The following is a 21179-nucleotide window of genomic DNA, read 5'->3' on the forward strand; positions in this document are numbered from 1 at the left end:
CCAATCAACCAACCACCCACCCAATCCCATTTGTCCCCAGGAAAACCACACACACACACACTCTATATTCATGTGCCATAATTCGTCCATAGAAGCGTAGACGAAACCAATGTGGGAAACTGAAACACAAATGACCTGAATAAAAAGCGACGACGCGACACAAACGATTGACTCTACATGTGTTCTGAAAATTTTTTAAAGGTATTTTTGGGTGGGTAGGTGAGGTAAAAACGAAGGATATTGCTAAGTTCACGAGTTGTTTTTAAGGTGATTAAATAAATCTCAAGATATTTTTAATAACAGAAATGTAGAAGTTAAAATTGTTTTAAGCCCGTCCCAAAATTATTTTATAAATTATTGCATTGCTAATCAAAACCTCAATTATTTTCGAGGTATATATTGTTGCATTAAAATATTAAGCCCAAATATCCTTAACGGATTACCTTTCACAAAACTCCAGCCGAATCCCGAGGCGCAGACAAACAATGCAGTCAATATTTTTTTAACCAATTTAACGAGTTTTATTAAGGGCTATCAGTCATTGAACACACAAGCGGTTGCTTAATCCCTGGCGTTTTTTTTCCTTTACCACAGAGCGGGCGCGGCATAGCCCAAAGGTGCTGGGGCATAGGCCAGTGGAGCCGTGTACTTGGCCAGAAGTGGAGCGGCAATGGGATGGGTGTAGGGCGCAGCGAAGGGCGTGGCAATGGGGGCAGCAAACGGAGCCACTCTGTTGAGGATCGGGGTGGCCAGTGGAGCGGGAACTGGAGCTGCGAAGGCAACGGGAGCGGGGGCAGCCAAGGGAGCAGCCAAGGGAGCCGCCAGTGTCCTCAAAACTGGAGCAGGTGCCACCGGAACTTGGGCAATCACCGGAGCAGCGGCGATGCCATTGAAGGTCCTGGCCACCACTTGGCTACTGGCGGCGGTGACAACCGGAGCAGGAGCAGCCAGCAGAGGAGCTGGAAGAGCCGCCAGCGGAGCATGGAGCAATCCCGGCTTGCCAGCCACACAGGCAATCAAGGCGCAGATGACAACGGCCTAGAAATAAGTCAAGAAATTAGTTAAAAAACAGCCTTTAGAGTTACTTGGCTAGCCAAAACTAACGTATTTGAACATGATGGGTGTTTGGTTTTTTGATTTAAGGCTGAGCTTGGGTTGATTTGAAAGCAAAGAGCTGACTGATGACAAACGAAGGCGGCCGCTGGCGTATTTATACGATCGAATGGCACACGCGGCGTCTACTTAATATTCTTAAAGTGTACGCACCGTTGGCCCATTATAAGTGTCTGAAAAATAATAGTTGGTGGCTTTTAGGTTTTAGGTCTTTGAGGGACGGCACAAAACCCGAAGGGCAGCCAATTGCACTATTCATAAATTGATTTTTACTGCAATTTCGATTTCATGTGGTTGATGTGAGCTAGGAAAATTAACAAGTGGGTTAATTGGTAGTGACACAAAACCTATTTTTATTTTACTTACCAAATTGTTCTTAAAACCAAACCTTCCCAAGTAACCACATCCCTTGGTCGAAATTTACTGGTGTTTTGGGTCAGAAATTAAGCAAAACTACTCATAACAATAATTCAAGTGAACATTTCTAACCCTTTGTTTCTGGCTGCCAGGCATTTTCATTGAAAACCTGTTGGCAGGAGCAAAATATACATATATAGTCTAGTCCAGGCATCCCGGCCAATTAAGCATTTTGAGCACGTGCCGAATTTGGTCAGCAGTAGAAAGCACACATAAACACACTTGAACGATTTTGGGAACTCCTCTGCTGGACGGCGACGTTACGTTTATTGTTTTTGCCATCCGGGTCAAGGCTGGAATGCGGTTGTGGTTGACTGACCTTTCCTATATGCTTGGAGAGAATTAAGGAAAGAGTTGACCGATTGAAAGTGACAGTAAAAAAAATTGAGTTCTCTTGCCAATATTATATATTTTATGTATTTACTTACGGTCAAAGGAGGTTTAGTGATCGGAAAATTAATAGACCTCCAGAGGCTGCTACTAATCTTATGATCAGAATCCTGATCTCAAGATCTAGTTCTTGACCTCGAAACTTATTACCGTAGTTTACTACATTCTTAGAAAAATTTCATTGATTATATACCCGTAAGTACCTCTAACATTGTTTATATTTTCGTCGGAAGAAATTGAGTAGGCCTATTGATGAGGACAAACATAATTTTTGTAGTCAGGATTGTATTTTAATAAAATCAAATAAAATCAAATAAACATAAAAATGTTTTTGTAGCTGGGTTTCTTCTTTAAATTAGTTTATTTGTAATTTATTATTCCCAATTCGATCAAGGATTTGTTGTTTGAATACTAGTGACTGGAACTATTTGCTCTTGAATAATTTTGCAAAATATTTGTGGAACCTTGAGGTGTCTTGACTTTCAACTTCATTTAAGATACGAAATCGTTACTTTATAAAGAGATACAGATATATGTAAATTACTAAAGTAGTACGCTTATTACAGTTAGCAGGTGTGGTGCGCACTCTGAATGCTAATTCCTTTCCGGCAGTCACGTTCTCTTTCGAACCCATTAAAATATATCGGATTGGATAAGCGGTCCTAAAAACAACTTTTTTTGTTTTTTTTTTTAAGAAAAAATACAACATTCTGCTAGATCCTACATTTAATCTGTTTCCAGGTTTTCATTTCACTTTTATTAAAGTATAATTAAACAGAGAAATATTTAAGTCCACTAAAAAATATGTTCATATAAATGTTTAAAATATTTTTTGAATCGCAAATTAACTAAGTAATAATAATAATAACAAATTATTGTCTAAAACTATTTTGAGTACAAAATTTATTATATCACCTGTCTGCATATACAAATATAAATTAATTAATTTTTAGAGATACTTAATGAATAAAGCAGAACTCATTTTTGGATACTTAAACTTCATAATAGTACCATTTATTTGTCATTGTTAAATTCGCTTAGCCCTCGAAAGTTCATTAGCCCGACCTCGTCGGCCCTGCGACCTTGACATAATTGCATGTACATATTTGTTGACAACAACTTCAAAACAAACCATTTGGGCCACTCTTAAATATCACGCATCCAGCGACGGCTGCCGGTGGCCAATAACTTGTCCACTGGCTACGTGAGCTGCATCCGCAAATGGCCAGCGGAGTACCAGTGGGCAGTCATTACTGTTGTTTATGGCCACGACCAGCTGACAGTGGCTAATTCAATTAAAATTGTGCGACAGTTCAACGATTTCCCCGCCCATTGATACCCATTTAATTCTTTGTGATTTTCTTTAATTTTAATTCGGTTGTAGATCAGTCATTGTTCTTACAGCAAAACTGGAGCGGCCACTGGATGGGCATGGTAGGCCAGTGGGGCGGTGTACGCCAGAGGGGAGGTGTAGGCCAAAGGAGCAGCCAAGGGAGCCGCCAGAGGAGCAGCTGCGTACTTGGCAACCACGGGAGCAGCCACTGGAGCAATCACTGGAGCAGCGGCGATTCCATTGAAGTTCCTGGCGATCACCTGGCTGCTGGTGGCAGTCACAACTGGAGCAGGAGCAGCCACAACAGCTGCGGGATGAGTGTAAGCCAGAGGAGCAGTGTAGGCCAGAGGAGCACCCAAAAGTCCTGGCTTGGCAGCAGCACAGGCAACGAGAGCGAGGACAACAACGGCCTGTGAATAAAGAGGTTTGATTAGTATAATCCTCTCCAGTTCCTTTCTTGAAGCACCTACGTATTTGAACATGATGGCTAAATATTTCTTTGATTGCTTCTTGGGAAGTCTGGAAATGGTTTGATGTCCAACTACCGTTATACCAGCTTATTTATACCCAAAACAGTCTGCAGCTCTGACGTATTCAGTTCATTTAAATGCTCTGCGAGTTTGCCGTTACCATTTGCACTTTACCATAGTTTATGTGATTTCCCACTGCTGAATGTGGAATACCTAAACATTGTTTGGAAATTGCTTGCCTAAGGTCACAGTCGGAATCTTGTCTTGCTTTGGTGTATAAATAGCGACAAGGAAAGCGATGAATGATATCAGACAAGTTCAAGTCTTCGAACCGAAAGCATCAACACAAATCAACCATCACTATGTTCAAATCCGTGAGTTTGTAGTCTTGAGTTTCTGTCTACTTTTATTAATGTGTTTTTATTCACAGCTTGTTGTCATCCTGGCCATCGTTGCCTGTGTTGCTGCCAAGCCAGGTCTTCTGGGTGCTCCTCTGGCCTACACTTCTCCACTGGCCTACACTGCTCCTCTGGCTTACACTCATCCCGCAGCTGTTGTGGCTGCTCCTGCTCCAGTTGTGACTGCCACCAGCAGCCAGGTGATCGCCAGGAACTTCAATGGAATCGCCGCTGCTCCTGTGATTGCTCCCGTGGCTGCTCCCGTGATTGCCAAGTACGCAGCTGCTCCATTGGCTGCTCCTTTGGCCTACTCCGCCCCCCTGAGCTACGCCGCTGCTCCCGCACCACTCCTTATCTAAAAAAAAAACAAACTGTGATCACCTAGAAAAATAAAAAGAACTTTTATTCAAACTAATTTCTTTCATTTATTGACATAAACCAAAACTCAAGGAGTAAAAGAGTATTCTTTGTTAGAAGTTAATCTAAATTTGCTTATTTGTTGTAAGCTAACTTATTCAATACAGAAATTTTGCGAAAATGTAATGAACGAGGGTTCATGAAGTGTGAATTTTTGATTTTTTGATAATTTACAGTTTTGAACGGATTTTTTTCTGGGCGCATATAACTAAAAAATCCGTTTTTGACTCTGTTGAAATCTTAGTTGATCAGCCGAAATGTGCAATAATTTTTATGAGCAATAGTTTCTTCGGTCTTGATTGACTTTGAAAAAAAGAGTTTTAGTCAATAGAACGTTTGCTAAATATACGCATTTATTGTTTTTAAAATCCACAAAATTTGAATTATATTTTCCACCTTGATTTTCATCTATTCCGGCTTTCACCTATTTGAAACATGATAATATTTAAATATTTCTTAAATAATTAATTTGATTTTTTCGGAATCGATTTTCAAATCTGAAAATATAATTTAGGTTTAAACTATGTCAAATCTAATATTACTATGCGACCTTTATGATAGAAATCAGGTGTTTAAACTCTTGCAAATGTATCCTTAACAACCCACAAACCTCTAACCAGAATTATAAATAACTTTTAAACAGTTATTAGCCATTATTTGTTGTTATGCTTAAGTTCCAAAGATTTAGTTTATTTTTCTAGGTGATCACAGGTTCCTTATTTAGATAAGAAGTGGTGCGGGAGCAGCGGCGTAGCTCAGGGGTGCGGAATAGGCCAACGGGGAGGTGTAGGCCAAGGGAGCAGCCAGAGGAGCAGCGGCATACTTCGCAATCACGGGAGCAGCCACTGGAGCAACCACTGGAGCAGCTGCGATTCCATTGAAGTTCCTGGCGATCACCTGGCTGCTGGTGGCAGTCACAACTGGAGCAGGAGCAGCCACCACAGCAGCGGGATGAGAGTAGGCCAAAGGAGAAGTGTAGGCCAGAGGAGCATCCAGAAGTCCTGGCTTGGCAGCAACACAGGCAACGATGGCCAGGATAACAACAGCCTGTGAATAAAAACACATTAATAAAAGTAGACAGAAACTCAAGACTACAAACTCACGGATTTGAACATAGTGATGGTTGATTTGTTATGATGCTTTCGGTTTGAAGACTTGAACTTGTCTGATATCATTCCTCGCTTTCCTTGTCGCTATTTATACACCAAAAGGTACTTCGTCTGTGACCTCAACTCTTCGAATTCAGTGGCCACCAGCAGTTATTCCACATTCATCAGTGGGAAATAACATAAAGTATGGTAAAGTGTAAATGGTAACGGTAGACTGTCGCAGCATTTAAATGAACTGAATGAGTTCGATCATGAGTCACAGTCACAGTATCACAGTATTGCTTCGGGTATAAATAGGTTCGACCAAGAGCAGTTGGACATCAAACCATTTCTAGCCTTCCCAAGAAGCAAACAAAGAAATATTTAGCCACCATGTTCAAATACGTAGGTGCTTAAATAGAGGAACTGTAGAGGATTATACTAATCAAACCTTTTTGTTTGCAGGCCGTTGTTGTTCTCGCTCTCGTTGCCTGTGCTGCTGCCAAGCCAGGACTTTTGGGTACTCCTCTGGCCTACACTGCTCCTTTGGCTTACACTCATCCCGCAGCTGTTGTGGCTGCTCCTGCTCCAGTTGTGACCGCCACCAGCAGCCAAGTGATCGCCAGGAACTTCAATGGAATCGCCGCTGCTCCAGTGATTGCTCCCGTGGCTGCTCCCGTGATTGCCAAGTATGCAGCTGCACCAGTGGCTGCCCCAGTTATCGCCAAATATGCCGCGGCTCCTCTGGCGGCTCCTCTGACCTATTCTGCCCCCCTGGCTTATAGCTCCCCCTTGGCTTACACAGCTCCTCTCGCTTACAATGGTCTCCCAGCGGCACCTGTGCTGGTTTAAGTACTATTAAATAAATTAAAACAAAATTGCAGTTCCTTAAATATTGACTACGAAATTAATTCAAATAATAAAAAACGTTTGCATAATAACTATATTATTTTTCATAATTTACTACAGAAGCGAGAATGGGGTAATATATATAAATAAATAAATTCAGCATAGCTTATAAACTTATGGTGGCTACTTCAAATGCAAAATATTTGTCGAGAATTTCGCTTTACATTGTAAGTGAACGGTTCTTTGACAGAATATATTCATATAATCTTGAAATTTACAAACACAACTAAATCTAGACATTAATGAATTGAAATTCAAGAACAACGAAATAATGCAAATCAATCCTAAATTTAAGTGAAGAAAATATGAGTATATATAGAATTCAAGCCTTTAATTTGTTTTCATACGATTCTGAATGTAAAAACCATGTGACGCCTTGAAAACATCATCATACGAATAAGATAAAGGATATAACTTACTCTTAATTAATTATTAAATTTATGAATAGTTTTGATTAAAAATCGGCTCTATTGTTACGCAAATTATACAAATTTTCATTGACCTTCAATTCTGGGAACGACATGGTTAATAAAACCCCTAATAGCCATAGCCATCGCCCTCCAAAACAAAATTTTAATTTATTACTATGTTTTCTTTATCATAGGAGGTTAATAGCAAATGTTCAGATGGCTCTTTTTCTCAAAAGAATGTCAACTGGCAGTTGGCCCATCAGGTCTACAACGAGGTGATTTTCACCTCCTAGGGTGCAACATCAAGGGCTCCTGTCGGTCACAGGTCACTCTTTGACCTTGACATAATTGCCAAGCTCGGTGCCCAAAGGCTACAAACAAAATAGCCCTCGAATACAAATCAATTTCGCACAATTTAATGTAACAAACATTGAACGGCAGCTGCTGCCGCTGAGCTGACAATAATTTTTATGGCCACTACGTGACCGGCATTTGAAAACTTTCGAATGTCCCACCGGCAGGCTGTGGGTACTTTCGGTCTTAGTATGCCAGCGGTAAATCCAATTAGCAGGAGCCGAAAAAAGGAGGAGCAATTGGAATTGGGTTTGATTTTTATATTTCTTTGAAAGCTTCTTAGACAAGAACTGGGGCAGCTGGCAGGGCATTGTAGGCCAAAGGTGAGGTGTACGCAAGGGGAGATGAGTACGCCAATGGAGAGGTGTAGGCCACTGGAGCAGCTGCGTACTTGGCAATCACGGGAGCAACCACGGGAGCAGCCACTGGAGCAATCACTGGAGCAGCGGCGATTCCATTGAAGTTCCTGGCGATCACCTGGCTGCTGGTGGCAGTCACAACTGGAGCAGGAGCAGCAACCACAGCAGCGGGATGAGTGTAAGCCAAAGGAGCAGTGTAGGCCAGAGGAGCACCCAAAAGTCCTGGCTTGGCAGCAGCACAGGCAACGAGAGCGAGGACAACAACGGCCTGTGAACAAAAAGGTTTGATTAGTATAATCCTCTCCAGTTCCTTTCTTGAAGCACCTACGTATTTGAACATGGTGGCTAAATATTTCTTTGTTTGCTTCTTGGGAAGTCTGGAAATTGTTTGATGTCCAACTGCTCTTGGTCGAACCTATTTATACCCGAAGCAATACTCAGCTGTGACTCATGATCGAACTCATTCAGCTCATTTAAATGCTGCGACAGTCTACCGTTACCATTTACACTTTACCATACTTTATGTTATTTCCCACTGATGAATGTGGAATAACTGCTGGTGGCCACTGAATTCGAAGAGTTGAGGTCACAGACGAAGTACCTTTTGGTGTATAAATAGCGACAAGGAAAGCGAGGAATGATATCAGACAAGTTCAAGTCTTCAAACCGAAAGCATCATAACAAATCAACCATCACTATGTTCAAATCCGTGAGTTTGTAGTCTTGAGTTTCTGTCTACTTTTATTAATGTGTTTTTATTCACAGGCTGTTGTTATCCTGGCCATCGTTGCCTGTGTTGCTGCCAAGCCAGGACTTCTGGGTGCTCCTCTGGCCTACACTTCTCCACTGGCCTACACTGCTCCTCTGGCTTACACTCATCCCGCAGCTGTTGTGGCTGCTCCTGCTCCAGTTGTGACTGCCACCAGCAGCCAGGTGATCGCCAGGAACTTCAATGGAATCGCCGCTGCTCCTGTGATTGCTCCCGTGGCTGCTCCCGTGATTGCCAAGTATGCAGCTGCTCCTCTGGCTGCTCCTCTGGCCTACTCCGCTCCCCTGAGCTACGCCGCTGCTCCCGCACCAATCCTTATCTAAATAACAAAACCGTGATCAACTAGAAAAATATTTAATTGAAGTAAATGAATACAATATGCTTAAATTGAAACCAGCTTACCAACAAATTCTGTTTAATGGGAACTTTTTTTGCATTTAATATTTGTGGGCATTGTGTCTTTGTGTCCCAGACACACCAGACTTTTTCACTCCTTTTCTCTTCTGTGTTTCTGTGGAGCTAAAGCCTTTCCATGAAGCACATCACTACCAAATTCCTATTGAACTGACAAATCTCATAACTCACCTTTCACCATTTATCACAGAGCTAATATGATTTAAAATTGCGTTTTTTAATTAACTTTAGAAAAATGTGAAAAAAGCGGCTTTCAAAATGTATTTTGTTTGTTTATTCTTTTTGTTTATATATATTTTCGATGAGAATCTGATATTGTCATGCTTTATTTTCTGCGTGTCGCGCCATAATCCCATTTTGTTCTTGGGCCCGTGGTTATTTTTTAGTTTTGCCTTTTCGCTTATCTAAAACGCTTTCATGGCGCATTTCATGCATTGATGCACAATTTAAATAGCCATTTTTGCGTTCGCGCGTTTAGATAGAAAATGGCATTTCCTTGCCAGCTGCCAGAAGCCAAAGGAAAAGCCGAAAAAAAATCCCCGGCATACGTTATCGCCTGCCACAGGGCTGAAAATCCACCACATTCCACATCCTCAAGGATTTGCGCGTTGGCGCTTTCCTTTCGTTTTTCCTGAGCAGATTTCCTTTCGTGGGTTGCCTTTAATTTGATTAGTTACAACTTGTGATTGCAAAAAAACTGCAAAATTCCAAAAATTTCCGAAAGAAGCAAACTCGTTGCATAATTAAGTTTACTTGCCAGGTGAAAGTCACGCCCAGACCAAAAAATCTGCATCTGCAGCCAGCAAACAAACATTTTGCAAAAAGTGTACAAAAAAGTATGTATAAACGCGACTTTTGCGTTCTCTCGTCTAAATAATTAAAAGTTCGCCCTTGCCCAGCGTCCACGCCCCTTTTTTTGTCGGTTGCGTTTTTGTTTGCCATTTTGTAATTGCTGTTAATGGCAAAAACAAGCAAAATGGTACACAACGTCGACGACTGTGGAAATCCGGGAGCGGGCAAAGCGAAAAATCTCCCAACTCTACACGAATTTTGCATTAAAAAAAGCCCGCACATGTAAAAACGGGGCGTTAAAAAATAAAACTTCCTGTTGGAATCGAATATAAACATACCCTTAATAGGATTTTTTACAATTGCTTCAAGAAAAAATGTACAATTTAATTTCTTTAATTTTAAAATGGCAGAATTCATTATGTCCGAAACAAACAGAGAAAACAATAATTATGTATTTGAGCAAAAATATAAGCAGGAATATATTTAACCCTCTAAGATATATAAATATGTTGTATTCAATAAAAAATTCACACCGATTAGTAATAAAATTATTTTGAATTCAAAAGCTTTGCCATGACTTTTAAGTTTTTAAACTGATATCATATTATATTATATTATTAAATATTAAATACTTTAAAGTAATTTAAAATTTAAATTAAATTTATATTAACGCATTGTAAAGTCTGAAGCTTAGTCTTTCTCGAATAAGGAATAGAGTATACCTAGAAATGGGTATTTTAAATGTAACAGGCAGGAGCCAAGATGAAGTTACTGCGACAGAACAGCAACCAGATTCAAAAATTTGTTGCCCTGCATCCAAGAGGACCAGACAGAGCCTAGTTACCGAACTTTATGACTTGCTTATGCCCGTGCCAGCTCCCTTCTGCATGTTTGTTTGTCGGTAGATGTTTTCCGCTGGCTGTTAATTTTGTTTGCCGACAAGGCGCAAAATGGTTGAATAATGGCCAGGCGACATTTCGTTTAATGTTTGACTTGGCTGCAATACAAAATCTGATGCAGGATGCGATGAGACAGGAGTACAAGGACCGGCAAATGTTTGCTAAGATTATTTTCATGTTTCTCCTTTATTTTGATTATGCAAAGGGATTACCCAGGCTAACAATGTGTGAGGAATGTATTATGCTAATAATATTTTGTGACTTGGACTATTCATTGTCATTCACTTTTGGTTAGATTTAAGAAAGCTTACAGATTATTTATTAACTAGCTTGAAATTTTACGACAGTATTAAATACATTTATTGAAAACTTCAAAAAAAAAACTAGAGTTAATATAATAGGGAGCGTATTTTTTTGTACAATGCATATATAAAAAATTCGCGTATGTATTGAAATCCAATCTGTGCTCGCAACTCCCCGCAAAAAAAAATACTTGCCAAACTCTTCTGAGACTTGGCTAATGATCCAGAGCCCGAGTCTATCTCATTGGCCTCGAAAAGAGGAGAAGCTGGGCCAGATGCCTGCCTATCTATATGGCTAATTAGGCTAAACAAATTATGGAATATGATTAATAGAGAGCACGGCCTGGCAATTAACTTTTTGCGATAAATAAAACGGAATATATACGTAAGTATGAATTAATGTAAGCCGAAATTGCAGGCAAATTTATTGACTCCGCCCACGAAGAACATCCCGAGGGCCTGTTTTGAAGAAGGGATTTGTCCTGCGGACTAACAATTCACGTAGTGATATTTGCATTTTTGATTGCCTCAATATTTCTAGCACTGCTTTTGTTTTTTGCTTATGGCCATCACACCGTTGTAGGTGTTCCAATCCCCCAAAAAATACAACCTAAAAAGTTTTTTCCCAAGAAACGTGTCGTGTAAATTAAAAAGGTTTTGGTTTTAGCGGGTGGTTTTTCGGTTTAAAAAATGATACGCCAAAGGTCAGCGAGGCTTTAAAGTTTTCCCAGCCAAGTTTTATGCAAATCATTTATACACATTTTTTTTTTGTTGGGCGTGACAAGGTTTAATTATGCCGGATTGTGGCCTGTTCATCTCCTTTTCTGTTGTTGTTATATAGAGTCAATGTAATTTACTTAATTGCTGTGAGGTTCATTCACACCAACGAGGAAAATATTTCAATCAAAAGGATTCCTTTTTCAGCGGGTATTAAAGGCTAAGCAAAAGTTCAAGCGACCCAACACAATGAGCCGATGTATTATATATCCAGGCAATTGTTTATGAGGCATCCGCTTTCTGGGTTCTGCGAAATGGAGGAACATCAATTTTTGGTGTGGAGAAGAGTTTCGTGCTTAAGTAGCGGGAAAAATAAGAATATAAGAAAAGGTAAAGGCGAATCCCTAGCGGCGCTGCTGCTACACTCCTCCGCAAAAATTTAGGACTTCAGGAGACCTGAGAAGTGACGTGTTTGGCGCTGCACCAGCACTTAACCTTGGCTGAACACCGAGGACACGGCACTCGAGTTATGAATTAAATCCTGCCACGAATCCTGTCCGCAGAGATAGCTACCACATAAACGGAACTTCGTATCTCTGCGAAAACTTTAACCCAAAAGCCTGGCCGGACGAAGTTGGTCCTCCTGCGTGGGAGAGAAAGCTTTGTCCTCTGGCTTCCATTCAGCAGCTCTCTTTGGCGAGAGCTTTCTGGCCAAAGAGATTTTCAGGAGGCAAGAGTTGGGCTAAAATATTTTAAAGAGAAGGTTTTAGATATGTCCAGGAAAATGTTTGTGGGGTTATCTTCAAGCGAATGATGCTTTTATTATTGGTCCTTTTTAGCTTTTTATTTTATTTCTAAAATAAATTCAAAATTTGTATACAAAACAAAAAAACTATTGCTTTGAGAATTTTCCACATTTTACACAAAAAGTATTTGAATAATAAATTCAACATTTTTAAACAAAAACAAAATTGACTGATTTTCAGAATATATTATTCCCAGAATTTTTGCACATTTTACAAACATTTACATTTAAACTGACAATGTGATTTTCAATTAGAAAATTCCAAAAAAAATTTACAATTGTTAAAAGTGATAGAAGTCCATTCCAAATCACATATCTGTTTTATTTAATTTATCATTAATTTAAAAACTATGTACCAAACAATAACTTAATATTTTAAGAATTCTTTTGGAATATATTTTATTTGATAGTTTTAAAAAAAAAGTTATTGGAAAATTTTATTGCTATAAAGTAGTCAAGTTTAACATATAACAATTTTATGTAGTCTTTTCGTTTTTGACGACCTTGATTTCGGCCTTTCGATGGTTGGCGGTAAGCGGATATAGTTTTGCCAGCATTTTGTCCGCCTGATCCGTGGTCATAGCGAACACGTGGATCATTCCCGACTCATGGACCCGCGCCGCCACTCCGGGCAGTGCCCTGTCCACGTAGTAGACGTACTGCACCTCATCAGGGAGGAGTTCTGAGCAGAGGGCATAGGCCTTACTGAACTCGACCAGGGCAATTCGCCAAGGATAGTAGGCACAGGACATGAGGCGTAAATGAAGCAACTTGTGCGAGCTATCGGCCTTGAAATCAGCTTGCCCCGTAATCTTGGCCAACACATCCTTTTGAGTTTCGGCCAGCATTGCTTGACTTCTGCCGTTGATAATCATCAAAGTGCCATTGGACCAAATCCAGGCTATCTGTGTGGCCTCATATCCCACTTGGATCACATCTATATCGCTGTTGTAAAGTGCATTGCTAAGACTATTTACAGCCACTTTTAAGTCCAAATTTTTGTTCACTTGCAGAGTGCAAAACGTTTTACAGAACTTCATCTCAATGCGCAGTCGCAAGTCCTCGACTTTGCGTTTAGCGGGACGCCGGAGGATCCGGATCTTCTGGAGGCACTTGTCCAGATGAACTGGCAAAGGTGGCAGCAGCAACGACCTCCTCAAATTCTCCGCCGACTTAACGCCGAATTGCTGGTCCCACTTGGAGCGCAGTCTTTTCGCCTGAGGGTCCCTGAACTCCGTCATGTTTTGGTCAATGATATCCTCGAAGTCCTCGAGGCGAACTTTATAGCTGTTCTGATAGCCAGACTCTTTGGAGCATGGTGCACTAGATTTTTCCTGACTGCGCGGCTTCATCTGCTCCTTGCTGATCTCGCTCTCGAAATCAATGGCTTCCTGCTGACTGGTACTGTCCTCATAGAAGATAAACTGCAGTTGCTGAGAAACGGTGTCACTACACTGCTGAAGCCAGTCCTGGATGGCTGCCTCATCTTGAGGTTTCGGAGGTACTGGTCTAATGTCCTTGACCTGAAGAACAATGGGTCGCTCTGGTCTAAGTTCCTCCGGTTGGGCTTTCTTAGCTGGATTTTCCGTTTCTACAGTTTTTTCTGGCAAAACTACTGACTCCACTTTATCCACTTTAACCACTTTATCCACTTTACGAGGTAAGACTTCAATCGCCAACTGCGGTAACTTCTTTTTAACTTCCTTGACCGGCTTGCTAACAAGACTCTTGGGCTTTAACAACTCAAACAGAACATCCTTGTTCTTGGAATAGTCGCTGGCCAAGCTCAGAAGCACATCGAATTCTTCAATATCACATAGGGGCTCGTCGAGCCCTTCTGACTTAATCCAATCCTTCATGGCTTTCTCTTCTTCAACGCTTATATTCAGATGATCTAAGACCAAATCTTCATTGTGAAAATTTCGCTGCTGCTGCAATTCATTGCCCACTTTTCTGTTCATTTCCCAAGTCAAAAGCAGCTCAGTAGGAGAACTTTCTGCATGTTTGCTTTTTTTTGAGCGAGACTCCTGGGAGTTAGAAGTTTCTGTGGTTTTTGCAACACCGCTTTTCTGACCTCCCATGCAGCACAGCGGCCACTCTGCTTCCGAGGGCTGCACCAAACCCTCCTTCAAGTCCCTGTAACTCTTCCAAATATCCTCCGACGATGGCAGATTCATTTTCACCTCATTCACGAGCAACGATTTGATGGGCGACATGGGCCGGAAAGTGCGGTCCATCAACCACGCTGTATCTATTGCTGGTGGATTCTTATTGGGGGCAGGTTTTGGCTTTTTTGGCGGCTGCTTCACCTTGTACTTGGTGGGCAAGCGTCGCGCTTTGACTATCCTAGATAGATTCGGTGGCGGCATTGCCTCCACATCGGAAACCACGTGCATGGGCTCGGAGTTCTCCTCGAGACCAAAATCCAGAACCACATCGCCAATGCAAAACTTGGTGGGCAACGGCTTTAAAATCGGGGTACTATAAAGGCTTTTGAAATGTATTAAATAACTAGCTCAATTTACTATTTGAGTAAAGCTTACCATGAGAAATGTGGTGGAATTGGAGTATCTGGCCTTATTGCCTTTGTTTTTGGTGTTTCTATAGACCTAGAATGGCTACAAAGAGATGTATAAATATATCTAAAAATACATATTTCCTATAAAGTTCCTACCTGGGCAAAGAAATGTTTGAAATATTTCCAGGGCTGTCCGAAATGGGAATTTCTGTATTCTTCTTTCTCTTTTCGTGTTTGCCTTTCTTTGGCTTTTTGTTGCGTTTGGATTTTCTGGGCTTCTCCGTTGGAATTTCTACATTCTTTCGGCCTTTAATGTCTTTCGACTCTAGTTTCTTGAGGGTTTCGTCGCTGAACAAGTGCTTGATAAACTCTTCGTCCTCTTCTGAATCAGAATCGGATAAAATCTCGATAATGGGTGTATGTCTTCCCCCATTCGACGGAGGTTTCCCTTTCGATTTCGACGATCGTGGCATTTTGCGAGAAAATTTATTGTACTTAGTTGTCAGACGTCAAATGACCTAATGTGTTCAACAACCCCATCAGAGTTGCCGCTGTATCTATTGGCTATAGCTATTAAATTATAAAAGCCTTATTGAAATATGAATTTAAGCTTAAAAATATTTTTTTATCAGTCGCTTTTAATGGTTTATGCACATTATATTAGGTTCTTTGTTTTTTCTACGTTTGCTCTTGTTTATAGCATCGGAATCTTTAATGTATCTGTGTTAATTTACGCCGAAAATGACAATTTTAAGAAATATATTAATTTTCTACTTATTTTATTATTAATATTTTATACATAATGTCAGGCTTTAATTATTTTTAGTATTGTTTATCAATCAAATAATTTATGAATTGTTTAAATGGGAAAGGAACAAATTGTTCCAATTTAAGTCGTGTGCTTGCCAACATTGTGAAATATTGTTGCATTTTAAATATGGAATATTTCAACTTAGGAAACCAAATGTATAAAGTTGTAAGGATTTTCTATATGTAAATTTTCAATTGCAAAAATAATTCCCCCCAGGCATTTGAAAACAAAGTGCATTGCCTACTTTTGGGAGTAGTTTTCTGCACAAACTGTGCCATAGCAGCCAGCTTTTGTAGGCCAGTCACCTTTTGCGGGCTGAAAAAGTAATGCATACTTTTAGTTGCTGATTGTGGTCCCATACAAAAAGCGATCAAAAATTAAAAACTTTTCGGGCAACTTAACTCACTCCCCAGCTCACACTGAGCCAGGAAAAACTCCACATGGCTTTTGATTTGGCCACTCTTTCTTCTGCCGTTTGTCTTCAGGTAACACACACACACACACACACACAGCCTCAAAGGCAGTAAATTGGAGAAACAGTCAGGTAGTTAAAACTTTTAAATTGAGGGCGGGGATCATTTGTGATTTCTGCCGTCTGGGTACTTTATATAAAAAGCCAGAAGCGGCAAAGCTGGATAGCTGGATAGCTGGAAAACCTACAAAGTTACAGTCACGGCAGAAACGCTCTGTCACTGCTCATTTGTTGCTAATAATTATAAAAGTTTTACTCAATCCCCCCGAGTGACATAAGTACCGCAAAAAAATATATAGAAAAACACTTGCCAGACTATCTGTCTGTGGGTTGATAGCAAAAAGGGGACACAAAAGTTTTCACAATTGTTTAGTTTACAGGATATGCTCGACAATGTTTGTTAAGTCCTTTTCAGCGTTAGCATTTAGCTCAGATTTCGCAGGGAATAGTTTTGCAGTTCGGGCTCGGCCTAAAAGCTTGCAGTATTAAATTTTTATTTGCTTACTTCATAACAATAGTGAGGGGGTGGGGGAAATAATAGTATGGGGTGTTCCACTCCTCTTTTTTTTATATAAGTCATTTAGTTTGGCGTCTTGGAGCACAGCCAGAATTCTGGATAGCAAACAAGTCGAACAAAGCGAGCGCCAAATTGCCTTAAAAGCCTTTTCAAGTCAAAAGTTTTGCCTGTTTGCGCATAATTATTTAGCCATGACATAAGTAACAATTTAAAAAACTATACAGTATTTAGTACACTTATAAAAAAATTTTCTTTAATCTTTGCAGAGGGTATTATTATACTGGTGTATACCCTATAAAATAAATCAATTATCTGTTTATTTTTAAAGAACTATTTTATTTCCCATTTTCTATTACTGAATTTCAGATGTCTTACAGTTTGTACATCTCTTACTATATGTGTAATTTTTTAAGTATATTAAAAACTTGTCGATGCACAAAAAAGTGTATTGTTTTAAAAGCTAGCTATAGCTTTAAGCCCTTAAGAATTTCGGTTCGACGGACCAGGACTTTCAGCTTCGACCAAATTCGGCAGATTTCCTTCATCATCTCCGAACTTAAGCCTCTCTATCAGTTCCATTTGCGTCTGCAGAATTTTGGCCAAAGTTAAGGTGCGCTCGATACGCTCTCTATATCTCAACTGAATTAATTCCTCGTCTCTCTTCTTATAGCTAATACTTTTCATATAATCCTGGCTATCTAGCCTCTCGTCCAGTTTTCGTTGGATATTCTCAGCCACTGTGCGATTTTTTCGTTTATACGGCTTTTGGAAACGAGTTGCTTTCATTATAAAATTAATGAAGTCGGCATACTCGACGCGAAGAAATTGGAGAAACGATATGCTATGCAGTACCTTATGATCCCTTTTCACAATGGCACTCATCAGTTGATCCCTCAGCAGGGACACAATCAAATTGATTAGCAGGATCTTGACCACAAAGCCCAGCATGGCATACAAGATGATGCCCAGCCACTTGCCACCGTAGAATAGATCTTCTGGTCCCACTCGATTAGTGAAGCCAAAGACAAAGCCAACGACCGAAACAATGCCTGAGGGCAGATTACTGAAGTGCTTTGTGTTAGTGCCATTGATTGCGACAGCTGCAATGCCGATGGAGGCAATAAATATGATGGTTATCACGATCGTCAAGAGCAGCGATCTCCAGGCTTTATAGAGGGTTTCGGTGAAGAGCTGAAAGGTGCCGGAAAACTGCATCACTTTCCACAGCCGCATGGTGACCAGAGCCAGTGCGAATCCCATCAAGACATCGGCAAAGTAGGTGATTCGCGAAGGCTCCCTGAAATCAATGAATTTCATCAGCACAGAGAGCTCCACTTGCTGCAGCATCGTCTGGACCAGGTTGTCGCGGATCCCATGTATCACGACCACAACCATACTGAGGAACACGATCGTGGCGTCAACCAGGACCCACAAGGTCTTCAGCAGATGCGGCTCATACCAGATCTTGACGAAAAACGACTTGGCAAACTGCAGCCAAATGATGACGAAAATGAATAGCATCAGAATTCCGAGGGCCGTGATCTGCTCCATTTGCTGCACGAAAACGAAGCTGTCCACTTCTATGTGGGAGTGAATGCTGCCCAAGGGGAATTGCTCTACCCACAGTGTGCACACGCTAAAGATGTTCGCGTCCGCATTGTACAACGTGAAGTCCATGAACAGAGCACTCGTATTCCGATCCAGCCACTTGTTCTTATGTAAATATTCCAGTATCATTAGGCTTTTCATACGCGTGTCCGAGAGCAGGCATAGGTAGCCCATATTTTCCGGATACGTGATGAAATGGCCGTAGTGACTGAAGCCCATGAGTATGTCCCGAAAGTCGAAAACACTCGCCACCCAGGGTCGGTAGATGGGCCAGAACTTGTTCGTATATGGCACACGTACATATGGCAACTGCCAGCCCGCTAAATAGTCCCTCGACGTTAGAACCGGAGGCTGGAGACCCATGTGAGTGTCCTCCGTCCGCAGCTGCCTCAATCGTACCACGCCCAGCAATCTGACGGACTCGGCATGCACCCAGGGAGCCCCGCCAGCCGTGTTCTGCTTATCCGTGAAGGCCCGGATCAGCGATTGCTCTATGAACTTATATACATGCGGCAGCGTGGACAATTTCGATAGTCCGAGCGTATTTGTATGATTTTTCTTAAATAGATAGTTCACTGTGGCGGTGTTATAGTAGAGATTCTCATTAAATATGACCAAAATCATGCCGAGACATCCCAAAAACAGATTGCCCGTCAGAGAGAGTTCTTCCTTGATCAGGCGGTACTTCAGGTTAATCGCCTCATTTCGATGGCTTTCCGTGATCAACAGCTCACTCCGCAATGTCCGTAGTTTGAGTCTTAAGTTGTCGATCAATGTCTCAACCTTCACGTCTTCATCGAGCGTAACTGGAGCCTGCTGAGGAGGCCAACAGGCGGCATCCAGGGCCATGATCACGAATTTGATGGGCGTAAAAATCAGAAGCCGAATCAGCGTCACTGCCAAAAAAGCCACCAGGATCTTGTGAAACTTGCCCGGTTCATGATTGAAGCCCGAGAACTTCCAGATGCACACAATACATCCGGCTATTATCAAAAATGTCAAATAGAAAATCATGTTACTACTCTTTTTTGCCATTGTAACGTGGTTTATCCTCGTAATTTCCTTGGTTGTTATTTTAAAAAAGGTAATTCTTTGACAGTTCTTTTAAAAATACTTTGTTGACAACACAAAATGAGGCTCTTTATAGAAAGCTTTGTAAACGCTTGCTTTTGTAATCATTTATCAATATAATTTGTATTAACACTTTCTTTACTACTAGCTTTATAGTTAGCTACTAATTTCTCAGTCAAATCTGTTAAGGGAATATGGGAATTTTTTGAATATGTTAGTTCTTTATGATACCACCCTAATCATATTTCTTTTCAATAAATATCATTAAACACATTTTTATAATTTTAGTTGCCTAACAATAAGCTCTTGGCTAACTTTCAGTTTTTGGCTATGCCTGTTCCGTACATTTAATCTTTATGTACAACTTAAGAACTCTCGCCATGTCCTCGTTTTGCAGTTTGTTTTCTGCTTTTACCCGAAAATCCATGAAATATTCACCTCTCTAATCCCGCATCTGGTATTCCCAGGCAGCCTTAACTCGCTTTAATTTCACTTGCCTGCTGGTAGTTAGTTAACCTTGCATTTCTTTGTCCTTGTCGGGTGCAAGCCGTGTACAAATTATTGTGCTATCAGTGGCACTTCAATGGGCTCCCGGCAGTTGCCACTTAGGGCAGCCGACAAGTGCAGCAGATTCACAGCCTCCCCCACATTCCCACCCACTTTTTTCGCATTCCCTGGGCATTTTGCCACCGAGCTCTGAGCGCTGGGGCTCTGGCAATAAAATTCCTAAACCTTTTTTGACAAATGAAACGTGCAACAAACAAGACGCTCAAGTATGGCGGGGGGTCTTAGGTCTGAGGCCTCGGGAGCCACCACCCAGCATCCAGGATACCAAAACCAGGACCCCAGGACCTGAGACCCAGGAACGGGAATCTCGGAATGAGCCGAGCTGCAGTGCCAACAAAGATTTATGCATTTTACAGGGCAGACTACGCTTCATGCGAAACTAAACGGCAAACGGTTCGAGTGAGGAAAGCTTTCACTCTTTCACTTTACAGGTAAAGAAAACGGCATTGATAAGTACTTTTTGTCACATATTAAAATAATTTGTAAATTATTTATATTATTACCTTGGAAACATTTCGGCTTACCTCACTCTATAGCACAAACCAACTACACGTATTTGTTATCCTAGTCAAAGTTTGATGGAATCAAAGGTCCACAATACCGTTTTGTATACAATTCGATGTATAGTTTTAATATCATAGCTCCACTAAATCGTTCGTGTGTAAACAACCTTTAATCTACTAATATTCTTGTTATAAAAAAAATATTGATAAATTAAAACTTATAATGACAAATAATTAGTCAACTAGTTTAGCATGTTCCTTACAAAAAATATATTCAACACAGAGAAAAGATGGTAAAAACATTTTTAAAAGTATAGCAATACATTTTAAGTAAACCTAAGTTAAAATAAATTTACATAAAGCGTTTTACTTTTTAAAATAAACGGAAAGTATGCCTTGTTTGTGCACCTCAATCTTTCCTTGTTTTTTTTTTTTTCTGCAAAAACATTTGCCCAACATTTAATTTCTTTCTGTGCACCAACATTTTATCCCTGGGGGTAAGCGGAAATGAAGCATCACATGCCCCGTGCTTTCCTTGGATCCGGGCTTTCTGGGGGAGGAAGTCCATTGTGCCTCTTAATAGACTGAACTACACGGCATCCGACTCTGAGCGCCGGCATCCTGGCACTTTGTTTGCCGACAAACATTTGTGCAGCATATTAATATGCATGGCACCCGACTTCTCTTCTCCCGCCCCGGGATTAGCTGGAGGAGCAGGTGTGTCCGGGTGTGCCCCATTCAGGTGGCCCCCGCTCC

At 40.9% G+C, this 21179-nt stretch overlaps 8 protein-coding genes across 10 annotated transcripts; 2 read left to right on the plus strand and 6 right to left on the minus strand.

The window, feature by feature from the left end:
• Nucleotides 1–497: 497 nt before the first annotated feature.
• Nucleotides 498–1187, minus strand: LOC108146069 (cyclin-dependent kinase inhibitor 1C). The gene is made up of 2 exons (XM_017271883.2): nucleotides 1105–1187; nucleotides 498–1038 (listed from the first exon to the last, which is right to left on the minus strand). Exons 1-2 carry the CDS (start codon nucleotides 1114–1116, stop codon nucleotides 586–588), a joined length of 465 nt encoding a protein of 154 aa, XP_017127372.2. The 5' UTR covers nucleotides 1117–1187; the 3' UTR covers nucleotides 498–585.
• Nucleotides 1188–3267: 2080 nt separating this feature from the next.
• LOC108146072 (cuticle protein 38-like) lies at nucleotides 3268–3803 on the minus strand. Its single transcript, XM_017271888.1, has 2 exons — nucleotides 3724–3803; nucleotides 3268–3663 (listed from the first exon to the last, which is right to left on the minus strand). Exons 1-2 carry the CDS (start codon nucleotides 3733–3735, stop codon nucleotides 3319–3321), a joined length of 357 nt encoding a protein of 118 aa, XP_017127377.1. The 5' UTR covers nucleotides 3736–3803; the 3' UTR covers nucleotides 3268–3318.
• LOC108146071 (cuticle protein 38-like) lies at nucleotides 3760–6567 on the plus strand. Of its 2 annotated transcripts, XM_017271886.1 has the most exons (3): nucleotides 3760–3778; nucleotides 6007–6031; nucleotides 6092–6567. In XM_017271886.1, exons 2-3 carry the CDS (start codon nucleotides 6020–6022, stop codon nucleotides 6476–6478), a joined length of 399 nt encoding a protein of 132 aa, XP_017127375.1. In that variant the 5' UTR covers nucleotides 3760–3778; nucleotides 6007–6019; the 3' UTR covers nucleotides 6479–6567. The 2 variants fall into 2 exon arrangements, with proteins under 2 accessions (XP_017127375.1, XP_017127374.1); XM_017271885.1 differs by lacking the exon at nucleotides 3760–3778 and having other exon boundaries at nucleotides 5976–6031.
• Nucleotides 4037–4532, plus strand: LOC108146073 (cuticle protein 16.5-like). Its single transcript, XM_017271889.2, has 2 exons — nucleotides 4037–4097; nucleotides 4154–4532. The coding sequence occupies exons 1-2, from the start codon at nucleotides 4086–4088 to the stop codon at nucleotides 4478–4480; spliced, it is 339 nt and encodes a 112-aa protein (XP_017127378.1). The 5' UTR covers nucleotides 4037–4085; the 3' UTR covers nucleotides 4481–4532.
• LOC108146070 (cuticle protein 38-like) lies at nucleotides 5208–8631 on the minus strand. Its single transcript, XM_017271884.1, has 3 exons — nucleotides 8428–8631; nucleotides 5642–5666; nucleotides 5208–5585 (listed from the first exon to the last, which is right to left on the minus strand). The coding sequence occupies exons 1-3, from the start codon at nucleotides 8535–8537 to the stop codon at nucleotides 5259–5261; spliced, it is 462 nt and encodes a 153-aa protein (XP_017127373.1). The 5' UTR covers nucleotides 8538–8631; the 3' UTR covers nucleotides 5208–5258.
• On the minus strand, nucleotides 7545–8039 carry LOC121466739 (calphotin-like). The gene is made up of 2 exons (XM_017271887.2): nucleotides 7987–8039; nucleotides 7545–7926 (listed from the first exon to the last, which is right to left on the minus strand). The coding sequence occupies exons 1-2, from the start codon at nucleotides 7996–7998 to the stop codon at nucleotides 7579–7581; spliced, it is 360 nt and encodes a 119-aa protein (XP_017127376.1). The 5' UTR covers nucleotides 7999–8039; the 3' UTR covers nucleotides 7545–7578.
• Nucleotides 8632–12795: 4164 nt separating the features above from the next.
• Nucleotides 12796–15368, minus strand: LOC108145629. Of its 2 annotated transcripts, none has more exons than XM_041708483.1 (3): nucleotides 15031–15368; nucleotides 14900–14965; nucleotides 12796–14846 (listed from the first exon to the last, which is right to left on the minus strand). In XM_041708483.1, exons 1-3 carry the CDS (start codon nucleotides 15345–15347, stop codon nucleotides 12833–12835), a joined length of 2397 nt encoding a protein of 798 aa, XP_041564417.1. In that variant the 5' UTR covers nucleotides 15348–15368; the 3' UTR covers nucleotides 12796–12832. The 2 variants fall into 2 exon arrangements, with proteins under 2 accessions (XP_041564417.1, XP_017126654.1); XM_017271165.2 differs by having other exon boundaries at nucleotides 14900–14974.
• A 1699-nt stretch (nucleotides 15369–17067) lies between these two features.
• On the minus strand, nucleotides 17068–19364 carry LOC108146061 (polycystin-2). Its single transcript, XM_017271875.2, has one exon. It carries the CDS (start codon nucleotides 19315–19317, stop codon nucleotides 17155–17157), a length of 2163 nt encoding a protein of 720 aa, XP_017127364.1. The 5' UTR covers nucleotides 19318–19364; the 3' UTR covers nucleotides 17068–17154.
• Nucleotides 19365–21179: the final 1815 nt, after the last annotated feature.

Source organism: Drosophila elegans, unplaced genomic scaffold (genome assembly GCF_018152505.1).
Source record: "Drosophila elegans isolate 14027-0461.03 unplaced genomic scaffold, ASM1815250v1 contig_208, whole genome shotgun sequence".
Classification (NCBI taxonomy): Eukaryota; Metazoa; Arthropoda; class Insecta; order Diptera; family Drosophilidae; genus Drosophila; species Drosophila elegans.